The sequence below is a fragment of the Drosophila mojavensis genome, unplaced genomic scaffold, assembly GCF_018153725.1.
Source record: "Drosophila mojavensis isolate 15081-1352.22 unplaced genomic scaffold, ASM1815372v1 contig_80, whole genome shotgun sequence".
In the NCBI taxonomy this organism is placed as follows: domain Eukaryota; kingdom Metazoa; phylum Arthropoda; class Insecta; order Diptera; family Drosophilidae; genus Drosophila; species Drosophila mojavensis.
The window spans coordinates 9,747,637-9,759,173 of NW_025318906.1; the positions used below are offsets into that span (position 1 = coordinate 9,747,637).

At 46.9% G+C, this 11,537-nt stretch overlaps 1 protein-coding gene across 1 annotated transcript; it reads left to right on the forward strand.

The window, feature by feature from the left end:
• The first annotated feature begins 553 nt into the window (after positions 1-553).
• Positions 554-10,333, forward strand: LOC6579302 (maternal protein tudor). The gene is made up of 9 exons (XM_002005162.4): positions 554-1,164; positions 1,613-2,053; positions 2,126-2,704; positions 2,773-3,639; positions 3,699-4,861; positions 4,928-5,808; positions 5,868-6,099; positions 6,168-6,367; positions 6,420-10,333. The coding sequence occupies exons 2-9, from the start codon at positions 1,631-1,633 to the stop codon at positions 10,028-10,030; spliced, it is 7,956 nt and encodes a 2,651-aa protein (XP_002005198.4). The 5' UTR covers positions 554-1,164; positions 1,613-1,630; the 3' UTR covers positions 10,031-10,333.
• The last annotated feature ends 1,204 nt before the right edge of the window (positions 10,334-11,537 follow it).

Genomic DNA, 11,537 nt, shown 5'->3' on the forward strand with positions numbered 1-11,537 from the left:
ATTTAATTGTTGAGTTAATTATATGTCGAATGTCATATGTACGTATATATATATGTATGTATATATACATATATGTAGCTATATAGCGACAACAAATTTTAGAATGCGCCTTATAAATGGATCTGAAAGTAAAAAAAAAACAAAAAATTATACATTATTATTAATATTATTATTATTGTATATGCATATATGTAAATATATATATCTATATATATGTAATTCTTATTAAACAGAATTTAAAAACAAAAACAAAAATAGCAAAATATATAATAATAAAAAGAAAAACATTTAAATACAATCATGTTAGTTTGTAAACATAAACTGTAATCAAATTGAAAATGGCTTGGCTATTCGTACATACATACCACACCTAAATAAATTGCAAATTTGTTTTATTGCTTAAATAAATAAATGAAAATAAATTTGATTTTAAATAACATCTATCGCGTAACTGTTTTCTGTTAAACTAACATATGTGCTCCACACTGCTAGATTTTTTCTTTAAATAGCATATGGTCACACTGTTGCGATTTGTGACTGCAATCGATTCTCAACTTATCGACAGTCGTGTCGTCGTTGTCTCGGGCTGTGTTACTGGGTGGGCATAAAAAGTTTTCAATTTTAATACTATTTCGCATTGATTAATTGCTTTATGATATAACTACGACGACTGCAACATATACAAATTGCGGTTGCGCTTGCAATGCAAGCACATTTCTTTTGGAGGACTACAAAACAAAATAACTAAAAAGACTGAACACAACGATTTCTAATCACTCGAAAGGCTTTCTACCACAAACCACGAAGTAACATCACACACACATACACATACAGTGTGGAACAGCCACTGCGGAAAAACACACGCACACACACACATATCACACAGAAGGAAAAAGAAAATAAAAAGTGTGCCAAAGCCAGCTCGCCCGTAAGCCACACTGCCGAATTCATCAGCATAAGAGAAAAAATAAGAATTAGAATACAGCATACGGAATACAGAAGAGCAAAGCGGATCAGAGCGATACACATACATACAAACATATTAACTAATTGGCTGGCCGCTAGGCGACTGTAGTGAATATTGATGCACACAGAGGGCGCTGCTGAGCAGAGGCAAGAGGCCGTGTTTTTCCGAGTTTTGCTTTGGACAACGACGACGACAACGTAAGTAGTTTGGAATTTTGTTAATTATTTCTGTTGTCTTATAAGACAAAAGTAGAACGTAGATTCAATCTGTATGTGTGGCAAAAAAGATAATTTGCCGACTGAAACACACACATACACAGGTCTGTGCAAATATTAAGCATAATAATTTGCAGGAAACATTCCATGTTTACAGTTATTTCTCACACATTTCGCCACAGAGTTGTCAACGTGGGTCAATGAAAAAAGATGACAGAGTCGTACGGACTATTAACTGTTATATTTCGTATTTATGTATGAGTATATCGGTATGCGTGTGTGCTTTGCAGTGAAATTGAATTTTTGCAAAATTTTTGCATGATAATAGCAAAGCAAAGCAACAAAACGAAAGAAGATTGTGCTCTGCATATTTAATGATTGATATGTATGTATTTTTTTTACTAATTATTATTATTATTTTTTTTTGCAGCAATAATCATTTTTTAGAATGAACGGCAAGACGCCCGTGACTAGTGGCGCATCCAGCCTTGATTTATATGTGACGCACTTGGATCACGTTGGACCCTATTTGAAGCTATATGGGCAGGCCAATCGGGATGCCGCCTTTTTGATCAGCACGCGCATCGAGACGCTGCTGCCCACCTGCTTTGCCATAGACCCAAGTTGGTCAAATGAACGCCAACAGGCCCTGCTCACACCTGGCACCTTTTGTGTATTCAAGCGAACAAATGGCGCTGCACCTGGCGATGTGGAATATATGCGAACGCGTGTGCTCAGTGCTGGGCTCGATGACAAACAGTTGAGCAATCGCAATAGCAGCAGCGGCAACAGCAGTGGCAGCAGCAGTCAAATGCGGGTTGAGATTGAGTTTCTAGATTATGGCTACAAGCGAAATGTGAGCAGCCACGATGTGAGTATATTTGCAATGAAATGAAATACCTTGGCTATCGCAATGCACTGATATCGTTTATCATTATTTCAGCTGCTCTTCTCGAAACAGCCGCAGCTGCTGCAAAATGTGCCTGTGCTCTGTTCGCAGTACATTGTGCTGGGCATTTGCTCGGAATGGGACCAAACTGAACTGGATACTGTGAAACAGCTGATGGTTAACCATGTGGTCAGCATTGAGGTGGATCCCACACAGATCTGTGGTCAAAAGTTTGCCAGCGTACGCTGGAAAGATTTCGAGCTAAACGAATTTCTAGTGCAGCAGAAGCAAATCGGTGCACCGATTGCCAAGGAGCTGATCATGGATCATTGCAAGAAACTGTGGAAGGCCCAGGCGCAATCGCCCATCGTTGAGTACAACAATAATAGCATACAGAGTACGGGCAATGATCCCAATAAAACGCCAACGGACGTGGCACGTGAACAGATCGCAGCACGCTTCTCACTCGCAGCTCGACTGGACGTGCATCGCACGCTGGGCACAACGCCGCCGCGGCCGCTGAGAACAGCCGCACCAGCAGTCACTGAGTTTACACCAATCAAGCAGCCGCCACAGCAGCCCCAGGTGCAGTTGCCACCTAAAGTGGTGATACCTACGCCATTAGCCAATTTGGTATATATATGATTATACATACGAATTATACATTATCCATATAATGAATATACCACTTTGCTTTCCAGACAAATGTCATGGCAAATCCCGTCCAGGCGGCGTCAACAGCTGCTCACCTAGTCAATGCTCAGAAGGCGGCCGTTTATGCTGCGGCCAATCATCCATACAATCAACACAGTGCCAATATCAATCAAACTTCCGAGACCACGCATAGTGTCTTCACGCCCAAGACAAGTCCACGGCCACTCAATATGTATTATAATGTGCGCCTCAATAATCCCATGCAGCAGCATCGGGCACTGCAGCAGCAGCCCTTGCTGCAGCAGCCATCATTGAATTTTGTGCCCATACCACGTTATGCCTTGGCGCAACAGCCAAAGGCAGCTGCTCAGAAGCAACAGCAACAGCTGCAGCCCATTGTGCCGGCCTTTCGCACCACGAGCCTGACCGTTGGCCTGACCTACGATGTCTATGTGAGCTTTGTGGAGAACGGTCCGCATTTGTTTTGGGTGCAGCTGAAGAGCGCCACGCGAGATCTGAATGCCATGATGAGCCAGATTGAGCATATGCGTCTGCAGCCGCTCAATCAGTATCCGGGCGTTGGCACGGCGTGCGTGGCGCGCTTTTCCGAGGATGGCAATTGTTATCGCGCCTTAGTCAGTGCCGTCTACGGCCAGAGATTCCGTGTTGTCTATGTGGACTACGGCAACTCGGAGATGGTGGCCCTCACAGATCTCTATCAGATACCGCAGGAGCTACTGCTGATCAAACCGTTCGCCTTTCGCTTTGCTCTCGCTGGCGCCAAAGAGTTGGGCGCCCTCGACGAGAGCATGAAGCGTATATTCAAGAACTCGGCTTTGTATATCAATTTCCAATTGACTGTGCAGGCCGCTGAGAGCGTGGGCTCCATGCAGACCTGCCAGCTGATGCATAATGTAAGTGACTTCAATTGAACTTGGGGTGCAGCTGTTAATTTGGATTACTATATTCACAGAACAACAGCATGCTGGAGGTGCTTAAGAAGCTAAAGAATTCTCGTCAGGCCTACGCCAAGGCGGAGCAGCTGCAGAACGACGACGCTGTTGAGATACGTTACATTGACTCGCCCAGCAATTTCTATGTGCAAAAGGTCAACAACATTGAGCAGTTCGAAAAGCTAATGGACGAAATGTTCGCCTACTATAATGTCAATCAAGTGGTGCCCGAGCAGCTGGTGCTGGGTGCCCCGTGCGTCGTTAAATGCGACCGCGAATGGTATCGTGCGGAGCTGCTGCGCATAGATGACACCACAATCATTGTGCGCCATGTGGACTTTGGCTACGAGCAGCATGTGAAGCGGCATTTGATCGGCAACATTGCCGAGAAGCATCTGATGATGCCGCGGCAGGCGATCAAGTGCTGTCTGAAGGGCTTCGAGAACAGTGAGCTGAGTCAGGACAAGATTACCGATCAATTCGAAATGCTTGCCGAGGAGTCGAATATCAGACGTCGCACGTTCACTGTGCGCGTGTTTCGCATCGAACCCGACGGTCTCAATGTTGTGAATCTAATGGCCAAAAACTTGAATGTGATGAAGAAGCTCTACAAGCTGTCCATGCCCTTCGAGCAGTACCTATCGCTGGAGAAGGGTCAATTCAATGCGAATATCACGCGGGCCGAATCAACAGTATCGGATGCAATGCCTCAGCAGCTGGAGAAGGGTCAGGTGCTCAATTCGACTACTGTGGAGAGCGAGGATCGCATGCAGCTGCAGAGGCAAAAGAAGAGCAATAACAATTCAACTGCGAGTGCCAATTCCAATGTGAATGCCAATGTCAGTGCCAATAGCAATGCTAATAGCAATGCCAATACCAATAGTAATGCTAATGCCAATGCTAATGAGTGGGATAAGCACAGCTCGGCCTCGACCAGCTCCAAGGATACTCAATCGCCGCAGGGCAACAGCAAACGTCAGTCGCAACAGGCACGTAATGGCCCGGACTCCAGTTTGGTGCGCCGCAATCGTGAGGTACGCATCGACAATAGCTTCGAGAGCCGCAGCACCAGCAGCTACACCAGCGGCATGAGCTCGCCACGCAAAGCCAATCGTCAGAATGGACGTAATCGCCTGGACTCACCTCGGCTGCAAAACGGCAAACAGGAGGCGAACAAAAATACGTGAGTAGTGAAAGAAAGAAGAATCAACTTTGCATTCAATGATATCTAACTTGCTTCTGTTTGCAGTCGCTTTAGCAACAGTCCCTCGTCACGCAAGGAACTGCTGCAGCATTCTCAGCGCAACGCTCCCAATCAGCGTTCGTTGAACGCTCCGCAAGGATTTGCCCAGAAGCCACAGCGTCAGAAATCTACGCTCGATGGTACATCGAGCAGCTCGAAGCGTTCCAGCGGCGTTGAAAGCGATGCCAATTCCAATGCTGAGGCAACGGCAACGGCCACGCCCAAAGCCCAGCCACAGCCACAGCCGCAACCGGAGAAATATGTGCCACTGGATAAGGCCTACGTACTGCAGGACATAAAAACGCCCAGCATGGAGGCAGCTAGTCTGTCCTGGTGGGTGTCGCCATTCCAATTCTACGTCGTGCCAAAGTCGCTAGCGACCAAATACGAGAGTCTTCTGCGCGAGTTGCGTCAGTTCTATCGTCAGAAGCCGCATCAACCGCTCCAGCTGAAGGTGGGCTCCAGTGTGGTGGTGCGCCAGCGTAAAGATAATGCCATACTGCGAGGCACAGTGGTGGCATGCAACCACATGTTGCGCAAGTATCGCATCTTCTGCGTGGACGCTGGCAACTTGCTGACCGTCACCTCGGAGGATGTCTGGCAGCTGGAGCAGCGCTTTGCCGATGTGCCCTGCCTGGCGCAACGCTGCAGCTTCGATAAGGTCGTTACGAACTACGATCACTTGTATATTGTGGATCGCATGGAGAAATTTGTGCCGGCTAATGCTAAAGTTGAGTGTGAATTCAAATCGAAACAGCCCTCGCAACAGCAGCATCAGAACAACAATAACAACAGCTGGAGCACTTATATAGTGAAGATGCTTGTGAATGGTGCCTCGCTGCGCGACACACTGATCAATGCTCAGTTCCTGACTGAGGTGGCGGAATGTGAGTGTTAATATGAAATGCTTTTCAAATAGCCTCAATTCATTATCTATTCCTTTTAGCTGTTCGCGTTGGTCTTCTGGCTGGTCAGCAGGTGCGCGGCAAGTTCACCTCCATTCGCGACATGACAAACTTTAAGATCCAGCTCGAGAGCTGCATTGATGTGAACTTCTTGTGCAGCTACGATGATACCAAGTTCGTCAAGTCCAACAAAGACTTGGCTAAGCCCTTCAAGGAGTACTACGAGGGCAAATCGTTTGCTCTAAATATCAAGCATGTCTGTGAGAACAATATGTAGGCGAATCAACTATCTATATTTATATATATCAAAGACTAACTTTTGCATTTTATATACGATTTAGTATACACTTGCGTCCAGTTATGCCGCTCTTCAAGGAGGAGCGCAGCGCTTACATTTGCGGTTATCCAGTTTTGGTCAACAGCTTCCAAGCGCTGGTCGTCTATACAGCCAAATCGTATCGCGTTTTCGTGCAGCCCAGCGATATTGAGCCAGCCATGAAGCAGCTGCTCGATGATATGTATGCCTTCTATGCCAAGAAAGGTAAGCTATGGAATATCAATTGAAGGAGTGTAATTCAACTGTTGCATTGCAGGCAAACAGCTGCGTAAATTCGAAAAGGATCAGATTTGTGCTGCCCTTAGCAGCGACGGCAATTGGTATCGAGCACGCATTTTGGCCAAGGATGCCAAGAGCTCGCGCTTGGATGTGCTGTACATTGACTATGGCAATACGGAGCAGCTCGCTCGTGAGCAGCTCAAGCAGCTGGATGAGAAATTCTATGTGAATAAAAGCTGCTTCGCAGTTGAGATTAATTTACCGTTTGGCCGCATTAACAATGATGAGAAGCTCAAAGGGCGGCTGGCCAAGCTGCTGGAGGAGCAGGTGGTCACAGTGAAGCCCATTGAGACGCGACGCAATCACCTCATTGCTGACGTTTTGTTGCCCAACGGCAAAGAGAGCGTCCTGGACACTCTGAAGGCAGAGAAACTAATTGCGGGCAGAGACATTGATTATATGCGCAAGCAGCTGGACAAGGAGAAGCCGTACATATACGAGTACATTGAATGCGTCGATCTAACCACCGATGATGACGAAGAGCTGCAGCAGCGCAAGAGCAAATCGAATTCGACGAACAGCTCGCCGAAGCCCAAGAAGCCGCAGCAGGAGCCGAAGGAGCCAAAGGAAACAAAGCAGCGTACCAAACATGTGGAGCAGACACCATCGCCAACTCCAGTGTCAGCACCTGCTCCAGCAGCACCTGCTCCCAAGGCTGAAGTGAAGCCTGTCGAGCCGGCACCCGTTGTAGCCGCTGTTCCAGAACCCGTGGATGTCGTGGAGCCGCCGCCGCCGCCACCAACAGCTACGGTCAGCGAAGAAATTCCACCTGCAGTTTCTCCTCCGCCTCCTGTTGCTGAGGCAGTTACACCCACACCCGATCCCTACAAGGACATGGAAAAAGCTGTGCTGAGCCACTGCGACAATCCTGCACATTTCTATGTGCATCCACTGGATGCGGTGCCAAAGCTGAAGCGTCTAACAGAGAATCTGCAAATCGTGTCGCCATCGCTGCCGCAACTCGTGGAGATTGTGAATGGAGCCGACTGCATATCGATGTATTCCATGGACAAGTCCTGGTACCGCGCCAAGATACTCGACGCTGAGCTGATGGTGCTGCAGTTCATTGACTTCGGCAACACCGACTGTGTCTCGGATGCCAAAGAGATTAAGCAGAGCATGTGCTCGCAGATGGAGCCCTTCTGTCTGCCCTTCGCCCTGCCCATCGCACCCAAGGGCAAGCTGGAGTGGGCCGATGCTGCTAATGGTATATTCAACGATTCGTACGAGAAGATTCTGCACTACGAGTACTTGACACGCGGCGACTACCAGACGCGCAGCTACGTCAACCTGTACATCGATGGCGTCGACGTGGCCAAGAAACTGATCGCCGATGGCTTTGCCAAGCCCCTGGACTATGTCACCAGCGGCAGCAGCTGCTACATCTCACACGCCAACAGCATCGCCGACTTCTACATTCAGCTGGAGAGCGACTCCAAGGCCCTGGAGCTAATCGAACTCTATTTGGGCAATGCAGAGCAGCAGCTGGAGCCGTTGCAGCGTTTCGAAAAGGGCAGCATCGTGGCAGCTCTCTTCGATGACGATGGACTCTTCTATCGCGCCGAGCTGCTGCGTCAGTTGCCCGATGCCCGCTACGAGGTGCGTTTCATTGACTACGGCAACACCTCGTCCACGGCCAAGTGCCTGTTGCTGTCGGAGGAAATAGCGAATGTGCCGAGCCTATCGAAACGCTGCGCTCTGCAGCTGCCAGAGGATTACGTGGGCTGGTCTCAGGAAGCGGAAGCCAAATTCGCCGAGCTGACGGGTGAGGGTGAGCTGGTCTTCACCACACAGCTGCTGCAGCCGGGACTGGAGCATATTGTTGTAAACCTGCTTCTCGATGAGGATAATGTACTGGACCAATTGCTGCCACTCTGCACACGCAAGCAGCCCAAGCCACTGGAGGAGCCACAGGTGGAGGCGAATACCGAGTCGGATGCTGGAGTAGAAAGCATGATGGCTCTAGTGACGCATGTGAGCAGCCCCACTAGCTTCTATCTGCAGTTCGAGTCGAACAACGCGCTGGTGGACAACATCTGCGAGCAGCTGAATGGGGAGAGCGCCAATCTGCAGCCCAAGCAAGAGATCGCCCAACTGGGTGAGCTGTGCGTGGCGCAGTTTGCCGACGACAAGGAGTTCTATCGCGCACGCATCCTGGAACAACTGCCGGCCAAGCAGTCGCTGCAGTATCGTGTGCTCTTCATCGACTATGGCAACCAGGCGTTGGTCGAGAAGCTCTTCGAGCTGCCAGCGGAGCTGGTCCAGGTGAAACCTCTGGCAGAACTGCACTCGCTGGAGTCGTGCCCAAACTTTATCAAATATCCCAAGGAATCGCGTGAGGCGCTGGACGCGCTCATCGACAGCTGCAACGGCGAGGTGGCCGTGGAGTTTGTCAACAAGACGGCGCAGCCGCCAGTGGTGCGCCTGAAGACCATGGACAAGCACGCGCTCAACATCTACGAGCAGCTGCAGAAGCTGCTGGAGGCCGAGCTGCAGAAGCCACAGGCCCAGGCCAACAACAAGGAGTGCATCATCTCGCATGGCAGCTCCCCCAAGAGTTTCTATGTGCAGCTCAAGAAGAATTCCGCCGTGTTGGATCTGATTGTGAAGACACTGCAGGGCCTATCCAAAGAACAACTGACGCCCTTAGCCAATCCCGTTGTGCAGATGAATGGCGTGTGCTTCTCCCAGGAGGACGACTGTTATTACCGCTGTTGCATCAAGCAGGTGCTGGAGGCGGACAAGGGGTACGAGGTGTTCCTCATGGACTACGGCAGCAGTCTGACTACCACGCAGGTGTTTGCCTTGCCCCAGGTGATTAGTGAAATTCCGCCGCTGGCGCTTCACTGCCGGTTGAGTGAGCTGCCCGAGGATGTGCCGGAGGCGAAGCTGGAGGAAGCATTCACAGCGCTGCTCGAGCAGCATTTCGGCGAGGTCTACGAGCTGGTCAACGAGCCCGTGGAGGATGACGCAAAGACGCAGCAATCGGTGCAGCTGCGCATCAACTATAAGGACTTTGCCCAGGAGCTGGCCAGCACAGTGGCTGGTGTGCAGCAACCCCTGGAAGTGGAGCTGCACAATTGCATTGTGGTGCAGTACGACAATGCCAAATCGTTCTATGTGCAAATGGAACAGGATGTGCCGGCGCTCGAGCAGATGACCGATAAAATGCTCGATGCCGAGCAGAACTTTGAAGTCTTTACGGACCTGCAGGTGGGCGCATTGTGTGTGGCCAAATTCCCCGAGGACGAGGTCTTCTATCGCGCCGAGATAGTCAAGCTGCTGGACGATGGCAAGTGCGAGGTGCACTTCATTGACTTTGGCAACAATGCCGTCTCCGACCAGTTCCGCCAGCTGCCTGCCGAGCTGGCCCAGGTGCCGCGCTACAGCAAGCACTGCGAGCTGGAGAGTGCCACCATGGCCAAGTGTGATGTGGCCGCCTTGGGGGCATTCATCGATACGCGTTTCTCCGAAATATTCCAGCTAGAGATACTGGCCAAGAAGGATGAGCGTGAGACGCTCGTCGTCCGTCTCTTCTACCAGAACACAAACATAAGCGAGCAGCTGCGTCTGCAACAGAAGCCATAACAACAACAACTACAACAACAACAACATGAACGAAATCCTGCAGAGGACGAAGCCGTCAGTGAAGTCCATTGAGAGGCATACGATATATAGTGGAGTTGCTAAGAGCACTCTCACACATACACAACTACACTCTTTACACACACACACAGACTCAAGCATATTTGCAATATGAATGCAAAAGATTGTGATTAGTTTTTGGCTAAAATGAAAAAACATCCGTTGTATTACCATAATTTAGTTGGAACAAGTTTAACTTATTCAAGCTCATGAATTTTTTGTTTTTTGAGTGCTATACGCATATAGCCGGCAGCTTCATTGATTTTTCATGGAAAACCAAAATGAAAGCTCACTATACAATTTTCTTATCAATAATCAAAAAAAGAAAAGAAAAAAAAAAAAAAATAACGAATATATTTAAAAAATATTTAAAAAAAAAACGAACAAAAAAAAAAACGAAAAACTTGAAGAAAAAGAATTGCATAAAAAAAAAAAAATAAAAACAAAACGAAAAACAAATGCAATAAACAAAAAAAAAATTTGTGAAAATATATAGATGCAAATCTAAATAACGAACAGGTGTTGAGAAGGCAAGGAACGCGTAATTGCTCAACTATAAAACACACACACACACAGCAGCAGCCCAGACACACACACACATACATACACACTTAAAGCAATTTTATATAATCAAAAGAAAGAGACAGACCCTCTTTGGGGGGGCGGTTGGCTGTGTGTTAAAACATTTATGGGCGGGTTTTATTTATTATAACATTTTTGTTTTACGATTAACTCACACTCTTCTTCTTTTAATACTTAATTTGTGACTTTCGTTTGCTCAATTCATTTTCAACTCCAAAGAGAGAGAGAAACAAAAACATTTTTATAAAATACTTTACATTCAACTAATTATATTAAAAAAAAAAAAAAAAGAAAATATATATTTTTCAAAAACACAAAAAAATTAAACAAATTTGAAGCAAAGACTAATGGAATATGGGTTTTGATATATATTTAAAACAAAGCAAAGAAAAGAAAATGAAATGAACTCTTAAAAAAAAAAAAAAACAAAGCAATGTCATATTTTTCTACCATTTCTTTTTTCATGTTGTAAACAAAAAAAAAAAAAAATAATAATATATAAATAAAAGAAAAACTAAAGAAACGCAACTCGAGAGTGCAAAACGGATATTTTGATGTGTTTCCACTTTCAATTTACCTACAGCTATAATCGATTGTTACCTGTGCACAGGTAGCGCTGCTGGAGATGGATATGGAAATGCCCGACATAAATCAAATTAGGGTATGCGACGAGCTGTGCATTAATGACTGTTTGGTTAGGGTATTAAGGGACAGACTTTCGTCTGTCAGCTTAAAACCAAAAAGTCTTTCAATACAGTGAACGCTCGCAGGAAAGAACAAGATTTGAATTGAAGATGGGTAGGTATAATAAATAAAGAATAAATTTATATATTTTAAATATATAAATTTTAACGTGTAGAAAATGATA